Genomic DNA, 24,772 nt, shown 5'->3' with positions numbered 1-24,772 from the left:
ATTCGTAACAAGTATCCTTTAGGGGTTCTTCAAATTGAAACTCTTGTGGAACCCCTATAAGTTCATTGAAGAACCCTTTAAAAGGGGTTTGTTTTTGGACCACCCACCCTTCTCCTGTTATTGTTATTATTATGATATTAATAATAACAATTACGCATAAAAATAACACAATATTTTAGTGTTTATCTCAGTGTTTATTATGATTTTAGTGGCAAAGCAGAATGAAAACATTTAAATATGAGGTAAACTCCCAGCAGAGCACCAAGTCCAGTGTGTATTTCCTCTGACATGTTGATGTTAATATGCTCCGTATCCATAGCCAGAATGTTTTTGCAGTGCATGTTGATTGAACAGGTTTCTTGTTTTATTCATCAGAGGTGTGCGTAACGTTAGTATCTGGAATTTGTCAGCATCAGTAGAACACGCCTGACTCTCCTTCACCAGTCATACAAGGAGAATGGTCTAATGCCGCCCATCAAAAAGAGTGCTGGCCCAAGCACAGGTTACACCTGAAGCATGAGGACCTGCAGCGAGTTGTGAACTTCATAAACAACTATGCAGAGGATAATGCAATAATATTACCAGGACGCCACCCAGGACACAAACACTTTGGTGGAAAGCTGCTGCCATCGCATGTGACATAAGCAGCAGTGTGGCGAATCGATGACAACACTTGATATGTAAAGCATAAACACATTTTGATGATTTAATTGACCTCCAACATGATTGGCACTACTTTTACTGATCTCACATTATTTCTGTATTTTTCAGAGGTACGTGTAGTTGGTCTGTCTTCCTTCAGGAATCTGTGGAGAAAATTGCTGCCCCACATCTCAAACTCCAAGCTGAGGACAGACCTGTGCTGGCAGTGCCAGAGGAACAACTATCAGGTCTTCAGATCTGCCAGAAGCTGTTAAGTCAGCTAAGCTGAAGAAGCAAGAGTAGCATCTCCTGCTTGTTCAGAGTGAGCGGGCTGGCTACCAGAAAATGGTTGCTGACTGCAAGACCACCTGTCAAGACCTGCAGTTGTCTCTGGGGGCCCCTACTGAACCAGCCAGAAAATACATCAGGATGCATTACAGCTTTGATTTTGCTCAACAAGTAAGCAACATTTCCTCCTTTATACTTATTAAAGAATAGATGGATAGATGGATATAACACCCCCCAAGAAAATATAGATACACTCCCCCCCCAAGAAAATATATATAAACACTACCGTCAAAAGTTGGGGTCAAGAACGATCTAATGTAAAGGAACTGGATGGAATATGAGAAAAAATACACAAAATTATTCCTGAATCTCCATACAGCTAACAAAAAAATTTTGCAGAAACTCGTTCCTGAAGACAGAGTCATCTATGATTCTCCGAATTATATTTTTTAAAGAGGAAGCTAATTATTTTAGGCAGATGTCTCTTTTCCGTCTCCTCCTTCAGGTACTCAGCAGGAAGGTCTGATTTCTCTATTTTTAAAACAAGACCTAGATGGCAAATAAAAGACCCAGTCCATCTAAAAAAAACTGGAGGCCCCTTATGTTAAAGACCAATGTTGTGATGCAAAAATACTAGCAAAATGCATAGCATCATATTAAAAGGGTTTTAGCAGGTATTGTTCATCCTGATCAACAGGTTTTTTACATGGACGATATATTGGAGATAATATACAACTACTAGAAAATAGAACAACATGAAACATAAAGAAGCCAGGAATGGTATTTATAGCGGATTTTGAAAGGCATTTGATAAAGTAAGACTGGATTTTATTTCTAAATGCCTGAATCTTTTCATTTCGGTAATGTCTCTTATAAATGGGTAAAAATAATTGTATAGCAACCCCAGGTTTAAAATAGTAAATAACGGCGACTTCTCAGAGTTTTTAATTGTCAAGAGGAGTTAAACAAGGGTGTCCGCTGTCACCATATCTATTCATTATGCAATCGAAAGCTAGCTAATAAAATCAGATCCAATAACAACATTAGAGGATTAGAAATCCAAAGCTTAAAAACAGAGGTATGCTGATGACTCAAGTTTTATATTAAGTCCGCAAGCTAGATCCCTGTATGTCTCATTGAAGATCTAGACAACTTTTCTGTACTCTCTGGACTAAAACCTAATTATGATAAGTGTACAATATTACGTATTGGATCCTTAAATACTACTTTTACATTACCCTGCAGTTTACATATAAATGGGCTGATGGTAAGTAGACACTCGGCATTCATATCACAAAATATATAAATAAGTTTCTCCACAATGAATTTCAATAGAACACTTGTAAAAGTAGACAATCACCTGCAACCATTCAAACGTTTTATTTGAACCCTAATTGGTTCTCAAGTAGATGCTAAGAAAAGCTCATCATTTTGTTTAAAATGGCCTTTTTGCCTTTGTGCAGATTGGCATGTCTCATTTTCGATTAATTGAAAATGATACTTTTTTCAAAGTTTTTCTTTTTTCACAAGCATTGCAGAGCTGGCTACAATTTCAATTTCATCCCCCTGAAATATATATATTATGGCTGAACTTAATGTGCTGGTTGATAAATACCTGTATTTATGGGAGATGTTTGAAAGGGTATTTTGTTCTTAAATTATTTGTAAATTGGAATGGTAGAGTTATGTCCTTCATGGAGTTTCACTGAATTGTACGGGAAGGTCTGCTCAATCCAACAGTACAACAATTGATTACAGCATTACAAAAATGGAGGCAGATGGCAGCGGGAGGAGGTAGGGAACTGGTCTGTCTGCCCAATATAAAGGATCAAAACTGGCGAAGAATAAAATGGCATAAATAGGAAAGTATACCAGTTTCATTTAAGGACCAGGATGTTGACAAATGTGCATACAGATTACAAAATAGTTGGGAAGAGATTTTTGATGTACCGATTCCATGGTACGGGTATGAGTTGATATTAAAACAACGCAAGCAAGATTCGTGCCTTTTCAGCTAAAATTATTAGATAGAATTCCTGCCAACAAAATGTTGAATATTTGGGGCATAAAATCATCAAAGCTCTGCAGATTTTGTTGTGAGGATATAGAATCAATAGACCATTTATCTTGGTATTGCCCTCAGGTAGCCTGTTTCTGGTCTCAGGTTCAAGAATGGCTGAAAATGCATAGCATTGATCTAAAATTTACGCTAGAAATAGTACTTTTAGGAGATCTGGAGAGACCGGGTCAGTCAATTACTAATATACTAATACTCTTAGTAAAAGTATTTATCTTCAACTCGCATTTTGTGGATTCGATTAGATAGATTGAAATTGTACGTTAAACATCACAGCATAGTTGAAAGATATGTGTTGGGTAGAAACCCGAAGTGGGTTGCCAGCAGAGATAGATTGGATGGGCTGAGGGTTGGGATGTGGAATTAGAGACAAGTGGGAGTGGAGTTGCTGTGAGAATTATGGTCAAAGATAAAAGTAAAAATATATATATATAAAGTCAAAATAAAACATAATAAAAAGTACATTTGAATGGCAGTGTATTGACAACTAATGCCGGTTTGCCTGAGGCTGATGCCGTGCAGGTGTTTGTACACATGCATATACACACACTCTCATTCAAATAAACGCATACAAGAACACACACACTGTACATGTAATAGTGCCAGACATGCACACAAACATATATAGTTGGCATTGCTGTTATGATTTTAGTTGTCCTTGATGTTCTTTGTTTTAAATTTATTATAACAAATATATATTTTTTTTTCATTGTTTGCTGTTTTCTTCTGTCTTTTCCTTTTTTCTCTTTAGTTCATTCTCTTGGTTGTTGGTGCATTGGGGGGTTATTGGGGGATGGGAATGGAATTAATTGTATTTTTTATTTTATCTTCCTGGGGAGACTGTGGGAGGGGTCTCGAATGGTTGAGGGACAGCTATTGGGGAACTGTGGGGGGATCGTGGAGGGTTCGGGTTCACGTTTTTTTTGTCCTGGTGGTAGATCAGTCAACGTGCCCTTGAGCAGGGCATTGACCCTGGATGCTTCTGTGTCACTCTGAATGGGAATCTGTTGGATGACTGGTATGATGTAGTTGTTGAGCAGCTTCACTGCAAGTATATTGTATGTTTCGGATTCTCAAAAAAATAAAAATAAAATTTAAAAAAAACTTTCAAAGCAGAATTACTTTCCCATTGTTCCTAAAACATGCAGTGTATGATATACCATTTTGTAGCTCTGTCTCTACTTTTTTACCAATGTAAAAAAAAATATATAGTTTTGCTACATTAGACTGAATCCAGGTGGTGAGTCACATACTTATATCCTACATATTATTACCTCCTTATTGATTGATATCCATTGAATTGTGTCCATTTTCTTTTTTAGAAAGATTTGCACAAATATGGAAAGACAGATGGTATCATCATAAAACAATATCAATTTGGATCGTACAAGGCACAAACCTTACCTTAAATTGAGGAGATCTTTCCATTTTTCAGTTGAGTGCCTGCACCTAATGTCCTTTCACATTCAAGTCCATGTGTTTCATTTGGGCAGTTAAGTTCTTGCAAGAACCCCCACCAACTAAGGAGGTTCCTTGATGAACCCCACCTCCGGAGTTCTTGGGAAAACCTTTTGTGGGCCATTTTCAGTGTCAAGAACCATAAGGTTCTTCAAAGAACTTTGAGGATCTTAGAAGAACCCTTGTTAAACTTCTAATTGTTAAAGTGCAGTTTGATTACCATCATACCTTCCTTGTAGGCTAGATAGAGTCAAGATGAACTACAAGCTCAAATCAAAATGTAACTCCAATTACATTTCATTTGTTGCATGCTTCGTCAACAAGAGGTGTAGACTAACAGAGAAATACTTACTTATGGGTCATTTCCAACAATGCAGAGTAAAAGATAAACAATTAAAAATCTATATAAATAGAAACATGAGGAATAAATCCAAAGTGAATAATAACAACTTAAAAAAACATGGCTATATACAGGGAGTACCAGTACTGAGTCGATGTGCAGGGGTACGAGGTAATTGAGGTAGCTACAAGGCCTACATTCACACCCCTGGACTTTTTTTCACATTTTGTTGCGTTACAAAGTGGGATTAAAATTGATTGAATCATATTTTTTTGGTTAACGATATTCACAAAAAAAAATCTGACATTTGCAAGAAAATATGAAAAAAAAAACTGTAATATTTCTTGATAAGAATTAAACCCCCCTGAGTCAATACATGTTAGAATCTTTCTGGGTAAGTCTCTAAGAGCATTCCACACCTGGATTGAGCAACATTTGCCTATCTTTTAAATTCTTCAAGCTGTCAAATTGTTTGATCATTGCTAGACAACCATTTTCAAGACTTGCCATAGATTTTCAAGTGGATTTAAGTAAAAACTGTAACTCAGACACTCAGYAACATTCACTATCTTCTTGGTAAGCAACTCCAGTGTAGATTTTACCTTGTGTTTTATGTTATTGTCCTGCTAAATGTGAAATCATCTCAGTGTCTGGTGGAAAGCAGACTGAACCAGATTTTCCTCTAGGATTTTGCGTCTACTTACCTCCATTCCGTTAATGTTTTATCATGAAAAACTCCCGTGGTACTCAGTAATGTATTGGATTTGACCCAAACATACTGTAAAACTTTGTATTCAGGACAAAAAGTGAATTTCTTTAACACATTTTCTGCAGTGTTACTTTAGTAGTTTGTTGCAAACAGAATACATGTTTTGGAKATTTTTTATTCTGTACAGGCATCCATCTTTTCACTCTTTCAATTAGATTAGTATTGTGGAGTAACTACAATGTTGTTGATCCAGCCTCAGTTTTCTCCTATCACAGCCATTCAACTCTGTAACTGTTTTAAGTCAACATTGACCTCTCCGACAACTGAGTTAGCAAGGACGCCTGTATCTTTGTAGTGACTAGGTGTATTGATCAGTGTTTAATTAGTAAATTTGGAGGTGCCGGAAGAAAAAATTATATGGAAAATATTAAATGCTTTCTTATAAAGGAGATTTGTTTTCATGCGTTCTGGTACCTCAGAGCACCCCAGGTCACTTTCCTCTAGGGCTAAATTTMAGTTCCGGCACCTCCAAACACGGGGAACATTTTTTATAGCCTAAGGGTTCGGGACAAATGTGGCTTTTAGACACATTTCATGCCTTTCTGCATCATTTTAGATGACTGGACACTGTAGCAGAATATTTTTTAATACCTCACAAATGATCGAAATGACAGACTACTTTAACACTGACAAACAGAATCTGAGATCAATAAAAACGACCTTGTCTTCAATCTTCAATCCATCATTAGCCTAGATCTAGGTGTGAGGAGACACACATATTGTACAAAATTTGGAGGAAATTATAGTCTTAAAAAAGCTTTCCAGTTTCATTAACTCACCCAATGATGCACAGCTCACTCACCGGCCTGTTTTGGCTGCATAATGTGCCCTGACAGATTTGCCGCGTGTTCCCGACTGTAGGCATGCCTCGTGATTGGACTACACACAATCCACAGCAAGGCAATTCTTTTAAATAAACTATTGATCATCTGTGGCTAAATTATAGGCCTACTCCTGGTGTCGTATTCAGAATGAATTCATTTATTTCTGAACGGACAGTAGTAATTCTATAACTTTGGCAAATGTATTTCAATTCATCAGGAGTGCAGCGGCTCCTCCAGAAGCCTTCGCACAGCTATGATTCTACAAGGAAATAAATGATGAGAAAGAAAGTGCAACGCTGGAAAGATGAGGAAAAACCAACACTACATGACCAGGAGTATGTGGACACCTTCTCGTCYAACATCTCATTCCAAAATCATGGGCATTAATATGGAGCTGGTTCCCCATTTGCTGTWATAACAGCCTCCACTCTTCTGGGAAGGCTTTCCACTAMATTTTGGAACACTACTGCGTGGACTTACTTCCATTCAGTCACAAGAGCATTAGTGAAGTCTGGCAATGATTTTGGGCTATTAGGCCTGGCTCACAGTCAGCGTTCCAATTCATCTATAAGGTGTTCAATGGGGTTGAGTTCAGGGTTCTGTGCAGGCCAGTCAAGTTCTTCCACACCGATCTCGAAAAACCATTTCCGCTTTGTGCACGGGGGCATTGTCATGCTGAAACAGGAAAGGGCCTTCGKCAAACTGTTACCACAAAGTTGAAAGCACAGAATTGTCTAAATGTCATTGTATGGTGTAGCGTTAAGATTTCCCGTCACTGGAACAAAGGGGCCCAGTCCGAACCATGAAAAGCAGCCCCAGATCATTATTCCTCCTCCACCAAACATAGTTGGCACTATGCATTGGGGCAGGTAGCGTTCTCCTGGCATCCGCCAAACCCAGATTCGTTCTTTGCACTGCTAGATGGTGAAGTGTGATTCATCACTCCAGAGAATGCGTTTCCWTTGCTCCAATGGCGGTGAGTTTAAGACCACTCCAGCCGGCGCTTGGTATTGCACATGGTGATCTTAGGCTTGTGTGTGGTTGCTCGGCCACGGAAACCCATTTCATGAAGCTCCCGACGAACACTTGTTGTACTGACGTTGCTTCCAGAGGCAGTTTGGAACTCYGTAGTGATCGTTGGAACCGAGGACAGGCGAGTTTTACGCGCAACGCGCTTCAGCACTCTGCGGCCCCTTTCTGTGAGCTTGTGTGGCCTACCACTTCGTGGCTGAGCRGTTGTTGCTCCTAGACGATAGGAGAGTCTTGAACAGAGCTCAATCCAGTTGGTTATCCAGTGATTGCACGTTCATCAATAGAACAGAGGGCAATGGCGGTCTATTTGCTTGCCGACGTAGTGTCGTCAGGATGCCGGCTCGCCTGCCTCTTTCGCCGCCGCTTCCTCTTTTGAGTCGCGGGGATTCGGGCCGGGTCCAGAGTAAGGATAACATCCAGAGCTCCCAACTCTTTGACGTAGACATTTTCATCCAAATCGAGGTTAGTGATAGCTGTTCTGATGTCCAGAAGCTGTTTTCCGTCATAGGAAATGATGGCGGAGACATTATGTAAAGAAACAGTGACGATCAGTGTAAAAAAAATAACAAATCCATGTGGTGAAGTAACCTTGCCTGAGACCTCAAGACTTGTGTTAGCTTCCATGCCAAGGTTTTAGCTCAATGGCTTAACACTGTTCCAAATCGTGCCTATGATTCAGGTTTGATACACTAAAAATGACAACATGCATCCTCAACCCCAGTCCTAACAGCTGTGGGAACYACTGACAGCTGCTGTCCTGAGTATGAAGCACCTGTCACTCTGGGTTTATGTGGTTCAGTTTAAAGGCTCTTTAAGTGTTTAATGGTGACTTGAACCCTGTTCACGCAGTAAAGCAAAGGCAGCTGTGATGTTGTTATGGATGTAGGGAAGAGCTGAGCGTCAGATAGGGGACAAAGATGGGCAATAGGGATGTAAACCTCAATAACTATCCAATATAGTATCTATGTACACTCATAGGCAACGCGATATACCGAATAGAGGATAATACAGTGTAGAGTTTGGTTACAGTAGGTTACTCCCCCATTTCTACATTGTGGAGAAAAACCAAGAATATCTGGCATATCTGAATATGACAAATCATGAGGAAGTTGGAAAAAATATACAACAGATTTGGTTACACAATACACCAGTCGTCGGCTGGCCTTATTATACACTATTACACGCCATCTTATGAATAGATTCTTAAAAATAATATGTCAGACTCAGCAATATAGTCTGCACAGCTAGTTTGTCTTCTCTGATCAAATCCCAAAACATGAACATGTCAATCAGATTAAACCTCCCAATAAGCCGGAGGAGGGAGCTGGTTACTGCTGATCTCAGACTAGCTAGGAGTCATGAGGAGGGAATCTACCTCCACTCACTTTCTGTCTGCTAGAGCTGACCTGAGAAAGAGCGAGAGAGAGCGATTGTTTGTTATTGTTTGTGTCGAGGTTTTAAGTTTCAGTGACAAAATAAACTTCTSTCTTAGCAGTTTGTTGTTTATTCATGCTTGGGAGAATGTGTGTTTGTGTGTGTGTGTGTGGATGCATGCAAGTGTGTGTGTGTTTGTAAAGACCCTACTTCTGTTATTACAAATTTATTGGAAGTTCACTCTAAAGTTCACCATAGAACTCTCCATTCTTCCAGATGCAAAGAATCATGAAAAAGAAAAACTCTCACACACGACGGTCTTCCTGAGAAGAACAGTACCGTCGCTCTCTGCCAYACTCCTTTACTGCACATATAAATCAATCTCTACCAGATAGAGTTCAACAAAACAACAAGAGACAGGCAAACAACCCACACAGGCTGAGTAACATTTAYCCAAAAGGCAGAGTAGCTGTGAAACATCGGAAAATGAAAGGACACACATTTCAACATTTGCATCGTTGTTTAGACATMAACTTTCTTTCAACGGGGCTTGAGAAAACACTGTATACCAGTTTAACTAACGCGTCATGACTGACCAGATTAATTTTCGGTGTCTTCTACAGTCACATCAGCGCAACTGCTGATAAACACAGGGTTGTGTTCCCGTACCACATTAAACACCAGAACACGAGGGTCCTGTCAAACCACTGCAACACTTACTGAGCCTAAACAATGCCTTTGACCACTGTAGCGGTGGTCCATATGGTGGTGCGTGTGTTTGTGTACTGTTCTGTAAGGTTAGGTCGCATTACTTTCCAGAGGATGCAGAGAGGAAGAGAGACAAAGACACAGCTAGCAGGACCTCAATACAACAGAGCCACTATGGAGCCCTGTAGAGCCCCCACTGGGCCAGTTGCCTGAGTGCTCCCTAACACAGGGCTGCTCTATGGAAACTGGCCTCCCTGCTACAATATGTGCAGTCATCCATAAATCAGTCATCTGAATCACATGGGCAGTTTAATTAAGAAAATACAGAAAGGAATGGTTTGGAATGGTTAAGCATGAGACATTCTCTCTTTAMTTGTCAGGAAATACAGAAAGTTTTGATGTGATATGAAGTGCATGTGGTAAGATTCACCTCAATGGATGTTTCAAATATTTAGGGAAGTAGTCATTTCTGAGATGAAATACAAGGAATCCATATGTCTGTTTGATGTGTGTGTGTGTGTGTGTGTGTGTGTGTCATTTGTCTGTCGATTAACGATTGGTCGGCAGTGTTTAAGCTACAAGAGGGCAGTAAATCTGTGTGTTTGTGTGTCTGCTAAGTCATTTGTTACAGTTTTCTTCAAAGACATGACAGACGCTGTACCTCTGCCCCGCTGTCAAACATACAGAGATTTACTTCCATCTGATGCGCACACGCTCTCACACACACACAGAGATACACCCCTCTCTCACACACACACACACACACACACACACACACACACACACACACACACACACACACACACACACACACACACACAGTCTTGTATACCTAACCTTGTGGGGACACATAATTCAGTCCCATTCAAAATCCTATTTTCCCTAACCCTAAACCTAACCCTAACTCTAACCCTTACCCTAACCTTAACCCCAAAACCTAACCTTAACCATAACCCTAAACCTAACCCTAGCTCCTATCCCTAAACCTAATTCTAACCCTAATTCTGATCTTAACCCTAAACCCCCTAGAAATAGCATTTGACCTTGTGGGTGTAACCGGTGTGAAATGGCTTGCTAGTTAGCGGGGTGCGCGCTAATAGCATTTTAATCGGTGACGTCACTTGCTCTGAGACCTTGAAGTAGTTGTTCCCCTTGCTCTGCAAGAGCTGTGGCTTTTGTGGAGCGATGGGTAACAGTGCTTCGAGGGTGACTGTTGTCGATGTGTGCAGAGGGTCCCTGGTTCGAGCCCAGGTATGGGCGAGGAGAGGGACAGAAGCAAAAACTGTTACATGGGAACTAACAAAATGTCCCCAGTTGGTCAAATTTTTGTTCTGGTCCCCACAAGTATAGTTAAACAATCCAGACACACACACACACACTCAAAGGAGATGCGTCCGTCATGTAATTTGAAAGCACCGTAAATAACGACTCACACTATGAGGAAGAGTTGGACCCCTGGAGTGAGAAATACCACAGAACACACATGCCGACCGCAAGACACACTGACACACCATCAAAKACACACCCTGATCTCTAGACAGTGACACCCGGTGCAGATAAAACACAGACCTGTAGCGTTACTCATCTGCTCAGAGTTAAGCACAGTGTGGCAAACACGTGCAGATACGCACACGCATACCCACACAAACGCACACACGCACACCACACACACACCTCATTGAAACATCTGTCCTCGCTAGTAATACAAATACGTACAAATATATCCTGTCCATGAGTTTACAAGTTTAATGGTGAGCTCTTGTTCCAGCTTTCATCACTCTCTCCTTTTCCTCTTCTCCCGTCATCTGTTCATCTCTCCCTTCTTCTGTTCCGAAAAGCTTGTTTTCTGTAAGCTTCTGGGGAACCTGGCTAACTATCAGAGGCACGGCACTGACTGATGTACACATCTTGTGCCAACGCATAATTTGCATACCTCTATCAACATTCCCACAGAACCTTAGGGCACTAGTCTCACATTAGGGTGTGTGTGTGACACTTGTGTCACATTAGGGTGTGTGTGTGACACGTGTGTCACATTAGGGTGTGTGTGTGACACGTGTGTCACATTAGACAATGCCAGTGTGATATCCTGGCATTGGGTAGGGTATCCACACACTCTGCCCAGAGTGGGTGAAAATGAGCTTTGGCGATGACATTTCACTTCCTTATGCTATAAAATACATTTTACCAAGACAAATATGATTCTTCAAGTTCTGAATCGGTCAGTCGGGTCTTTATCTACAGTAACATATCATTAACAGTATATCCAAAAATGTGTAATTTCGTAATCTAATACATCCAATAATAATTACAGAGTTTAGTTGACAGAGCGGTGCCGCTTTCTCGCACGACTTTTGAGCATTTTACATGTTGTAGCGGCCTTCTGCAAAGTTGTTTCCGCGGGTCGCAAAAACCAAAACTAAAATGACATGAGCTGAATTAACTTTAAAAGACTTTGAAAATAAAAATATTGCGTTATGCTCAGTGCTCCGTTGACATTTCACATAGATGCACTTGTATTCGTGGAAAAATCTTCGAAAAAGGACAGGYCTTTCGCATGACTATGAATAGCGTATACTAAAATATGGAAATACTACATCTCAAAATCGATATCTATCTTACCTCTATATTGTCTTACGTCCTCCAGATATTTGGACAAAATATCTAATTGCGAATGTTGTGCAGATATTGCAATTGCGATTAGGAATTGCGATGTTCAAACACTTGGGTAAAACTTGGAAATTCCACCAGACATGGTGAAAGATGAGTTCAACGGTGAGCATGTGTCACGTTCCTGACCTGTTTTTCCTTTTTCTTGTATTTATTTAGTTGGTCAGGGCGTGAGTTGGGGTGGGCTGTCTATGTGTGATTTTCTATGTTGGGGTTTTGTGTTCGGCCTGGTATGATTCTCAATCAGAGGCAGCTGTCAATCGTTGTCCCTGATTGAGAATCATACTAAGGCAGCCGGGGTTTCACGTGTGTTTTGTGGGTGTTTGTTCCTGTGTCAGTGTTTGTGCCACACAGGACTGTTTCGGTTATGTCACGTTTGTTGGTTGTTTTGTATTTTGAAGTGTTTGTTGACTTTCATTAAATAATGAACACTAACCACTCTGCGTTTTGGTCCTCTCCGTCTGTCAGCGAGGACAGCCGTTACAGCATGTCAATTAGCCTTTATTCTCGCACAGAATCCAGCCTAGCTGACGTAATGCTATTTTCCAGATTTTTTACAAAAAAATTCTCTGGCCCTTTCTCTGTTTTAGTCACCCTAATTTTGGCCATCCTACAAGTGTAAAAACTCCAATCACTTTTGAACGGATTATGATAGAGACATGAGGTTTGGACCATTGGTTTTCGTAGAGGATTATCAACACCCACTGGTCAAAATATGCATTTTGTATAGACACCCCACTGAATGTTTTGTTTTGGGAAGTGTTATACCTCTAGTTACAGCACAGAAAGAATGCTCTGTAACATTTGAGTTAGGAGACAGTGCCAAAGTTGATAATGTAACCTACACCAAATATATTTAAACAGAAGTCCATTCACCTTTAGTATTTCACTAAATTCTAATTGCTTGGAAGATGTTGAAAGATTTAGATGCGCCATTGGGAAATGTTTTCATATTTCCTCCTCATAATTTAATGAACATGTCAAGGTTTTAGAGTTCAGAACCAGCCACATTGGGTTGAGTGGGATGTGTTAGCTTAGCTTAGTGTGTGCGTAAATGTGTGTGTGTAAATGTATGTATTTGCTTAGAATGACAATACATTTGAATGTATTCAGAGAGAGACGTTAGGTCACTAACAGACACTAGTCATCATATGATAAACACAGTCACTACAAAGAGACACAACAACAGCCCATGGACTCAGGACAGATAATGGCAAGCCCCTATCTGACATCACAGAAGCGTTCAGGTCTAGTTAGAAGCCATCAAGTGCTCCTCCAATGACTGTTTCATCAGTGGTCAGACATATAAAAACTAGAAAGTGGTCAAACCACAAAGACATCACACACACATCACACTAACTGCACACACAGCATCTTCACACTTTACACCTCACACACACACTGCACCCGCTGGCTTTCACACATATTACAGTKCCTCTTGCTCAGCTCTTTCCTTTCCTTCTCCACTCAAAACTCACAGACAACCCACATCAAATAGACATACTCTCTCCCTCTCTCTCTCCCATTCTCTCTCTCGCTCAGTGTCCATCTGTGTGAGATAAGTCAACATGAAAATMCGTGATATTCCTCTCTCTGTATTCAGATCTCAGTGTACACAGCACTCCGTGGCCTCCCTGGTTCAATTTCACAGCCCAAAAAAATCAAGACAGGAAACCTGAGTATTGGCATCAGCTGATTTTGGACCAATTAGATTAATCACTCTACCACTCATCATCACTCTTCATCACCATCATCATTCATCACTATGGCAGTCTATTTAGTCAATCGGGTTCTGCACACACATTCTCTAATGGCTACCGTGCGCAAGCTATGCACGGGGTGTTCCTGGTGACATGATATTGCTGTAACATGCGCTACTCATCATGCATGTCTGTTTTCTGCTTTCCCACCACCCACCCCAGCCTTCACCTGTTTGAGCTCTGCTTTTGTTTCGGTCAGGGAGGATTTGTACAGCGTACCTTGCTCACTGCCTGTAGTTATGATGCAGAGCCTAATGCCAAGACTAATGTATTGTATTATTTTTCTAATAAATGGTGAAACTAATACATGGTGTTTCCTGTCTGAACCTCCACACTCACACACACTCTCTCACACAGATCACACACACATACATACTGTTGTCTCCATGGTACCACTGAGAGTTCTGGGGTTAAGGGAACTCAAACGTGCACGCACACACACACACACACAGTTGCTCTGGTGGGCTAAAGCCAAATGTCTGGAAGTGGACTTCACATCTGCATCCTGTTAAACTCACTAATAAAACACCTCCAAACACAACAGTGGAAACACACACACATTCTCACCTCAACCCTAACTGGAACTAGTTCCAGGCCGAGGTAAAGACAATTGTTTAGGGATTCACTTAAGCTGAGAATAGACCAAATATTTCCTTTCTAACAGGACCATATGTTCTTTCTGTGGTTAATATATCTTCTCTGTCTATTCACTGGCACACGTGTTGTAATATAAGTCTGGGGCTTGGTGTGTTTTCCATCTCCATGTTTTGTCTGTTAGTGAAATTGGGGTGATGCAGGCTTCTGGGAGAAGTTAACACACCGTGACCAAATATAAACGTGTACAAATGAATCCTGCCATTGCTCTGAACGCAGCGACCATATTAAAGTCCGAGCAGAATGCATAGCTAATTTATGAGTCACTTTTTTTATTCTCCGTATCACACTAGGCTTAACAAATGCACTGTCCCACTAAACGCTATCAATTCCAGTTCCCAAAGCCAAAGATACCGAATTTGCCATTATGCCACCAGCCTGAGGTTAAAGCAGGGGAAGTTTGCACAGATTTTCGTACCACTTTGATTTAGATCCAGAGATCTAGCGGATACTCAGTTTTCAGGGGGTCATATATCAAATCCACATACACTCCCACTTAATTTGTTCATCGTCAGACACTCCCACTTTCCCGTTCTCCCCATTGCGCCATACATAACTTCAACAATCCGACACACTCGTCCACTGTCACAGTGTGCTCTGGACTCTACACTGAACGGATTACCGGTATCGTTATCGTTCATCATGGATTTGAAACTCTTGGCGGTTATGTCTGTGCTTGCTGTGGCGACATACGTTCCTTTCTCACAAGGTAGGCTACTTTGGATGAGTTTAGCTATTATGTCTGTTATTCGTTATTCAAATCAAGCATTGTGTGGAGGTTTTCTATACCCCCGCGGGGTGGTTCTGTGTGTGTCCGAGGCGCTGCATGTTCTGCGGCTGTTTTAGTGAGACGTGTAGCTGCTGATTTCTGCTAAAATGGTCACTCATAATAATAATAATACGTTGTTCATTCGGTRTGCCTAGTTTACACCATGCTTGAGCTACATCGAATTCGATAATGCATGTTATGGTGTGTCCACAAACGCGCTATGGGGATGTTCTAAATAGTTCAGTGGGGTCTTTCTCTAAACATTTCATTAACAGTATATCCCAAATGTCGGATTTCGTAACCTAATACAACCGTGCAACTTTATTGCAGCAACTTTTTACATGTTGTGGTGGTTGTCTTCAAAGTTTCACGTGTCGCAAAAATCTAAATTAGCATGACATGAGCTGAACTAAATGTATAAGTCTTTGAAAATAAAAAGCTTGCTGTCAGCTCAATGGTCCGTTGACATTTCACAGAGTTATGCTTGTTTTTGTGGGAGATCTTCAAAAAAGAACAGGAATTTCGCAATAATATCAAATGCATATACTATAATATGAAAATACTACATGGCATGTCTCAAAATCGATATCTATCTTACCTCTATATTGTTTTATGTCCTGCGGATTCTAGAAAAAAAGGACAAATTGAACAGGAAAGTAAGCCTGCCAAGTAGCCTTTATTCTCGGGTGAAAATGTGTAATTCCTTCAGACAAGTGTCAGGGTAGAGAACATCACTTCTAAAATAAAATCATATGAATGAATACATACTGTGCTAACTGAATACATAACCAAATGAAACAAATCATTTCTAACATTGTTATAGGCTACATATGATAATATATAGGATTATTACACCTACATACATTTTTAACTTGATCATCAAAATATAGTGCTATAAGCGCAGCAGTTGTTCATTAATGAATGAATAACATTATTATTATTAGTTCCTATTTCCTATTTTACCATGATGAGTTATTAAATAACCTAAGTMAATTATTTATTCAGGCAGCCATAGGCTGCAGATGTAATAGGAAGCTTATGATTGTGTAATTATGTAATTTCAATCATTATTATAATTGAAGTTTTAAGTCAAAGTGCCTTAAAAACATGTAACACGTAGCCTACCAATTACAAGGTGCAGCCTGTGTCCAAAACATTGGAATCTGATCCAGTTATTTAACGGGACATGTTTCAACTTCACCCTTAATTTTGTTGCACAGTGTTGGGATAGCTACTTGGGAGAAATATATAAAATAATATCTCCTGCCCAGCTTGTTTATCATCCTTTTGACGCCCTCTTTGCAGACTGTGTAATAAGGACTATGTCTTTGGCTATGTGATAGGTATTAACCTCTGTGATTTCTAAATGTCTGTGGGATGTTTTTCCGTACCTTACACTTGAAAACGCATCGGCAATCAATGCCTGTTTAAGGTAGGTGGTGGTTGTGGCAGGGGGACTTTGCTGCTGTTTGGCGATTTTTTTTTTTTACCATGCAATCTTCTTAATGTAGGGGATGGTTATTCTTCTTCAAATGATTGAATGCATTTTTCTTGTTGTTACCACAAATTACACGCTGACCAGCGCGAGCGTTGCAAAATAAATGTACATACATGTTATTCAGTCATTGCACCCACACTGCTCCCGCGCGTTAGCGTGGCCATGCTCTAAAATATAACTATTTGTGATGCTCGATGTGCCTCAAGTCCTGCCTCTCCAATCTCCTCGTTGGTTTTTAGGAGCATATACCCAAGTAGGTAATTGAAAGATGAACTGAGGTCCACACTCCAGTRGGTTGTGGTAATGCACCTTTTAAAGTTGGTTGCCAACKYCCARATAAAGTCCAAAGAAGAAGAAGAAGCKTGAAGGAGGAGAGATTACTAGAAACAAACTCYGTTTACCCATTTATCTGTGGATTAATTGTCGGAGTAGAGGACCTTGTGCATTTCAGGWAAAATAACAACCCAATGTTTATATCKCAGGAGAAATTAGCTAGCAACAGCAAGCTAGCTAGCTAAATTGCCATACATGTTTAATGCTTTTTGACCTGTCCCCAAATTAATATAGTTGGTTCAGAGTTCATTTTGATATTTCAACCTGCGTGTCCTGGACGCGTCTGTTGTGGGTGGACACGCCAATAATAAATGCAGTTGCAAAAACTCAAATAACTTTTATCTACACAATTAACATGATTTACCAATTGGTCAAAATATGCATTGTTGACACCCTAGCATGTATTTGATTTGTAGTGGCCCTAGCACAATCATTTTTCCTGATCACATGGTGCAATTAATAATAGAATGTRAACTATTTTATCTTATTTATTACATCTAGTTTGAATCATTGAAAAAGTGCTCCGGGTTAAACATGCTTTATTTGGATGACTCATTGGCTAGTTCCACATTCACTTTCAAATAGCATATGYAAATCATTTTATTTTCAAATAAACTGTTCAAATGAATGGCCCTTTTGAATTAATTTTTAGTGTCATATTCCCCATGAGCAGCAATAACAAGTAGCCTAGGCATTTATAAAGCATTTATAGTCTACTCGTTGTGCGTAAAGCAACACCACCAGGGCACGACAACTCCAACAGTGTGTGCATGTGGGTCTTTTTATAAACTAGGTTTCCAGTGAGGATTTCCTACACTGGACCACTAATAATCTGCAATTTTTTTTTCATGTAATTACATTAAGATACAAGCTATAGTCATAGAAATTCACAAGTTGATTAAAAACCTATGTTTAACCCTTTATTATGGTTGGTGTCTTGACTGATTTGTCTAAAATCGTGTGGCATAAAAAGTGTAAGTTGTCGTTATATCATATATTAAGCATTAATCGGTTATATTTGACATTAAACTTGAACCCTGTAAGAATCCTAGATCTAGCTGTCGGAGGGTTTTTTGTATAGCGCTCTCAGAAATGCAGTGTAATTACGTAACATTTCATGTCTCCTTATGTTATGGGGGGAAAACAACCCTAATAAATGCAATTTCAAAATTGAATGCTTAAAACCCAAAAGAGTCACTTTACCTTGATGCTTAAAACCTTAATAAATACTGTTTTTAACGTGGTTCTTCAATGATTAGCATAAKARTTGTTGGATGTGCATTTGGTGTCCAGGTGAGTAGTTACGCCGTGATATTTTCACACATCATCATCTGATCCAGGAAGGCTGAATGTCAGTCAAGTGACGAACAGCTGTTGTGATAGCGCATGCGATGCATTACAGCCCAAGTGCAGGAAAAAAAGGTGTTCTCGAGGAATGTCRGGAATATTTTGGTGTCTCATTAGCTACGCCGGTGAAGACAGTTGTGCCTGGATCCACMTTGGATTTAATATCCCTAGCGAATATTATTATAATGTTTTGTTATTTCTTACATTATTTGCTCAGGACATTTATTACATTATTACCTACAGACAAAKATAACTTTGGGATATTAGATCAGTCAATCAGTCACCAGCATTTCGACCAGAAATTTGATTTCCCTAAATTGTATCCTTTGTTTGAACTCCCCGATGCAATTCCATTCATTCCGMGGGCTACTCCAAGTCTCCTTCYCAAGAAAAAWGGAACAAGGAGTGGGCTCTTCYTCAGYCTCAGGAGGCGTGCATACCATCCACCGCTTCCGAGTATATTACTCGTTAACGTTTAGTCCCAGGATAAAAAAGTAGGCAAGTTCAGGGCGAGGATCGCCTTCCAGAGGGATTGTAACATACTCTGTTTTATGGACTCATGGCTCTCCAGATATACTCTCCCCATCCATTCGGCCAGCGGGGTTCTCCATCTATCCCGCGGACAGAAAGAAAGAACTCTCCGGGAAAAATGAATGTGGAGGTGTATGTTTCATGCTGACACCGTCACGTCTCTCAAGGAACTACACTGGGCTTTGTGCAACCTGGAAACCGCATATCCGGAGGCCGCATTTATTGTAGCTGGGAACTTTAATAAAGGAAATCGCTACCAAAGTTTTATCAACACATCGCCTCCSATACTTTTTACACCTTTTTTCCCCCAATTGGTAGTTACAGTTTTGCCCCATCGCTGCAACTCCCATACAGACTCGAGAGAGGCGAGTGTCAAGTGCCACGCGTCCTCTGAAACACGACCCTGCCAAGCCGCACTGCATCTTGACTCCCTGCTCGCTTAACCCGTAAGCCAGCCGCACCAATGTGTTGGAGTAAACACCGTACAACTGCTGACCATTCGGCAAATCAGATCACGCCTCCATTCGGCTCCTCCCTTCGTATAGGAAGAAAACCTGACCAGGAAGTACCCGAGGTAAGGACTATTCAACGTTGGTCTGGCCAATCGAAATCTATGACGCTATGATGTTCCTGGTTGCCTCTGAGAATAAAATGTACGTATACACTGCCTCYGTGACTGAGTTCATTTAGAAAGTGCATAGAGGATGTTGTTCCCACTGTGATGATTATAACTTATCCTAACAGAAAACSATYMATAGATGYCAACATTCTCACAAAAAGGAATGAGTGAACTACAGCAAGTTGACTGGGAACATGGACGAGTACAAACAGTCCAGCTATGCCCTCCGTAAGGCAATCAAACAGGCAAAACGTCAGTAGAGAGACAGTGGAGTCACATTTCAAAAGCTCAGACACGAGAAGTATGTGGCAGGGATTCCAGACAATAACAGATTCTAAACGTRGCGAACACTGATGCCTTGCTCCCAGACAAGCTAAACACCTTCACCCATTTTGAGGAAAACACAGTACCTCCGAAGCAGTCCACCGCCGCTCACGAGGCCTGTGAGCTCTCGTTCTCCGTGGCCAACCTGAGTAAGATATTTAAGCGTGTTAACCCTCGCATCCCGACATCCCTGGCCGCGTCCTCAGATCATGTGCAGATCAGCTGGCTGGAGTGTTTACGGACATATTCTATCTCTCCCCATCCCAGTCTGTTGTCCCAACTTTCTTCAAGATGTCCACCATTGCTCCTGTACCCAAGAAATCGAAGGTAATTGAACTAAATGTCTGTCATCATAAAGTGCTTTGAGAGGCTAGTTAAGGCTCATATCACCTCCACCTTACACAATACCCTAGACCCACTACTATCTGCATACCGCCTCAACAGATCCACAGATGACTCAATCGCCATCGCACTGCACACTGCCCTATACCATCTGGACAAGAGGAATACCGATGTAAGAATGCTGTTCATTGACTACACCTTAACCTTCTCCATAGTGCCTTTCAAGCTCATCACTAAGCTCGGGGTCCTGGGTCTGAGCCCGCCCTGTGCAACTTGGTCCTGAACTTCCTGACGGGCCGACCCCAGGTGGTGAAGGTATGCACCAACACCTTCTCTATGCTGGTCCTCAACACGTGCTCAGGCTCCTCTTGTACACCCTGTTCACCCATGACTGCATGGCCACGCACGTCTCCAACTCAATCATCAAGTTTGCAGACGACACAACAGTGGTAGGCCTGATTACCAACAATGGCGAGACGGCCTACAGGGCCGCAGTGGAGACGGTAAAAATTTGCAAATTCCTCAGTCCAACAGTGCAGTAATACCTAACAATACCTAACAATACCTAACAATACCCACAAATCCAAAAAATAAAAATAAATTCTTAAAAAATATTGAAATTTTAGAACGAGTAATGTCAGAGTCCAGAATATATACCGAATATACACTGAATGTACTAAACATTAGGAACACGTTCTCTTTTTATGACATAGACTGACCAAGTAAATCCAGGTCAAAGCTATGATCCCTTATTTATGTCACCTGTTAAATCCACTTCAATCAGTGTAGAGACAGGTTAAAGAAGGATGCCTTGAGACAATTGAGGCATGGATTGTGTATGTGTGCCATTCAGAGTGTAAATGGTCAAGACAAAATATTGAAGTGCCTTTGAACGGGGTATGGTAGTAGGTGCCAGGCGTACCAGTTTGAATGTGCCAAGAACTGCAACGCAGCTGGGTTTTTCACGCTCAGCAGTTTCCTGTGTGTATCAAGAATGGTCCACCACCCAAAGGACATCCAGCCAACTTGACACAACTGTGGGAAGCATTGGAGTCAACATGGGCCAGCATCCCTGTTCAACACTTTCGACACCTTGTAGAGTTTACGCCCGAACTAATTGAGGCTGTACATATCTAACTCAACTTCTCCAGTATCCCTGCACACAGCACATTTGGCACTGGCACTGACCATATATATACGGTGCATTTGGAAAGTATTCAGACCCCTTGACTTTATTAACCTTATTCTAAAATGTACTAAATTGTTTTTCCATCCCTGCATCAATATACACACAATAGCCCATAATGACAAAACAAAAACAGGTTTGTAGAAATSTACGTAAGTATTCAGACCCTTTACTCAGTACTTTGTTGAAGCACCTTTGGCAGCGATTACAGCCTCTTGAGTCTTCTTGGGTATGACGCTACAAGCTTGGCACACCTGTATTTGGGGAGTGTCTCCCGTTCTTCTCTGCAGATCCTCTCAAGCTCTGTCAGGTTGGATGGGGAGTGTCGCTGCACAGCTATTTTCAGGTCTTTCCAGAGATGTTTGATCGGGTTCAAGTCCAGGTTCTGGCTGGGCCACTCAAGGACATTCAGAGACTTGTCCCGAAAACACTCCTGCGTTGTCTTGGCTGTGTGCTTAGGGTCGTTGTCCTGTTGGAAGGTGAACCTTCACTCCAGTCTGAGGTCCTGAGCGCTCTGGAGCAGGTTTTCATCAAGGATCTCTCTGTACTCCGTTCATCTTTCCCTCAGTCCTGACTAGTCTCCCAGTCCCTGCCACTGAAAAACATCCCAACAACATGATGCTGCCACCACCATGCTTCACTGTAGAGATGGTGCCAAGTTCCCTCCAGACGTGAAGCTTGGTATTCAGGCCAAAGAGTTCAATCTTGGTTTCATCAGATCAGAGAGTCTTGTTTTGGATGGTCTGAGAGACCTTTAGGTGCCTTTTGGCAAGCTCCAAGCAGGCTGTCGTTTGCTGAGGAGTGGCATCCATCTGGCCACTCTACCATAAAGGTCTGATTGGTAGAGTGCTGCAAAGATGGTTGTCCTTCTGGAAGGTTCTCCCATCTCCACAGAGGAACTCTGGAGCTTTATCAGAGTGACCATTGGGTTCTTGGTCACGTCCCTGACCAAGGCCCTTCTCCCCTGATTGCTCAGTTTGGCCGGGCTGCCAGCTCTAGGAAGAGCCTTGATAGTTCCAAACTTCTCCCATTTAAGAATAATGGAGGCCACTGTGTTCTTGGGGACCATCAATGCTGCAGAAATGTTTTGTACTCTTCCCCAGATCTTAAACAAATGTGGAAAAAGTCAAGGGGTCTGAATACTTTCCGAATGCTACGTAGCTTACACTCTCCTGTTTCTTTTCTTCCTTTCTTATTTCCTAATCGTTCACAGAAAGTTGTCACCTTGGCTGGAGGTGGCAATTGTGGACAACAAAACTATGACCGGTCCAAGTCGTTACAACAAACACTCTCTGTCTCGAGCCACTACTGGGCAGTTTCCACATAGGCACCACCAGTCAGTGTTCGTGCGAGACTCCCCAGCTTCATCAGCGGCTACAGATTCACCGTCATCTTATTTACTCCTCAGTGTATCCTGGTTCATATACGGTTGGATATTATCATTCAACAACACTTGATTAAAGTTATAATCATAGGGGGGGTCATCGTTTGCTGCAGCCATTCTACACACTATAGGTTCTCTGACAGTGGTAATGATAGGAGCTTKCTGACTCACACAGAACTACAGTTTCTTGGCAGTTTAGCTATGAAACTGCCACAATTTCAATTCCCAGTGTTCAGGGATGGGGCAAGCGGAGACCAGAAAATCAACCTCACTCCTTCCTAAAGCTCGTTGTATTCACAGAGGGTCAAATCGGGAAAATATCTATACCTAGCTTTTGTTCTTCAGAACTCATTTTTAAGCTGTTTTCACAGACCTACATGTTCGTAACGTGATCTGGACAACGATTTTGGGGTAAAGAAATGTCCGGAACGCTCCTTTAACAAATAGTGTTGCAGGGTTAACCAAAACCTCTGTACTTTTTCGATACTAGAACATGTAAAACAGGGATCCCGAGGGGCGCAGTGGTCTAAGGCCCTTTGTCGCAGTGCTAGCTGTTCCACTAGAGATCCTGGTTTGAGTCCAGGCTCTATCGCAGCCGGCTGCGACCGGTAGACCCATGGGGCAGTGCACAATTGTCCCAGCATCGTCTGGGAAAGGGGAGTGTTTGGCGGACAGGGATGTCCTTGTCCCATCGCGCACTAGCAACTCCTGTGGCAGGCTGGGCACAATGCACACTGACACGGTCACCAGGTGTACGGTGTTTCCTCCGACACATTGGTGCAGCTGGCTTCCGGGTTAAGCGGTCCTTGTGTCAAGAAGCAGTTTGGCTTGGCCTGGTTGCGTTTCGTAGAACGCATGGCTCGCAACCTTCGCCTCTTCCCCGAGTCCGTACGGGAGTTGCAGCGATGGGACAAGACTGTAACTACCAATTGGATACCATGAAATTGGGTAAAAAAAAGATCATGTAAAACGGTACGGTGCTAGAATCTCTCTCACGGATCAAGATTATCAGCGCGGCRTATGTCCCCCTTATAGCGGGAGCGCACCGTGACTGCTCCACTTAGCCTGTACCGGGTGTCTGTGCTGCATCATGTCAGCTCCCCACCTGCACAGAAGTTAACACACTCGGATGTGACACAGCATGTAGAAATGTTTAAACTGTTAATTGCAGTTTGCAACCCCAAAAATCCATACAGGCTAGAACACTACATTGCAAGAAGATACCTGTAGCTTCCAGCGTGGTTTGCTAACATCCTTTTATTACCTTACAGCTGAAGCCAACATCAATTCACTACCCTAGTACTTTGTTTGTGATAATATGCAAACCATAATGCAAATATGCTGATTTCAAACGGATTTACTTTATTAATTCACTTAATCGGTCTTGCTATTGTTTTAGCGAACCCCTCTTGAATGACATCATTACTGGTTAAAGGGACAGCAACCACTTTTATAAAATATTCTACTTCTACGCAAATGTTGTTGATCATTATAATAGAATGAGTCCCAAATGGAAAGGAAACGCATTGTTTGTCATCTGTAGCCCAATGAAATCAGCCCAAAATAAGCTCAATAACTCAATGCATGCACACACTCTTGATTATACAATCACCTGTATTGTGAATAGGCCTAGGCTACATCTTGATTTGCCCAGTTTATCATAGAGATTTACTGTTCTAATAAACGCTTACCATTGTTATTATGCGGTTAGATTGMTWWWAKCAAAGTCAAATAGAAAATMTAAAAAAAATTATAATGTAATGATATTGAACTCCAGCGATTAACCAGAGCAGTAGCTGAGTTTAAAAGGCTTCCAAACTTGCAGTGAGCACAAGCCAAAACA

At 41.4% G+C, this 24,772-nt stretch overlaps 1 protein-coding gene across 1 annotated transcript in view; it reads left to right on the top strand.

The window, feature by feature from the left end:
- The first annotated feature begins 15,163 nt into the window (after positions 1-15,163).
- LOC112080896 (stromal cell-derived factor 1) overlaps positions 15,164-24,772 on the top strand; it is a 31,991-nt gene continuing 22,382 nt past the window's right edge. Inside the window, exon 1 of the mRNA XM_024146828.2 lies at positions 15,164-15,305. Within this exon, the coding sequence (XP_024002596.1) occupies positions 15,239-15,305 (67 nt within the window). The 5' untranslated portion in view covers positions 15,164-15,238. The remainder of the gene's footprint in view (positions 15,306-24,772) is intronic.

Source organism: Salvelinus sp. IW2-2015, unplaced genomic scaffold (genome assembly GCF_002910315.2).
Source record: "Salvelinus sp. IW2-2015 unplaced genomic scaffold, ASM291031v2 Un_scaffold16571, whole genome shotgun sequence".
Lineage (NCBI taxonomy): Eukaryota > Metazoa > Chordata > Actinopteri > Salmoniformes > Salmonidae > Salvelinus > Salvelinus sp. IW2-2015.
Note: the sequence above shows the minus strand (reverse complement) of the source record. Positions and strands in the feature narration are given on the sequence as shown.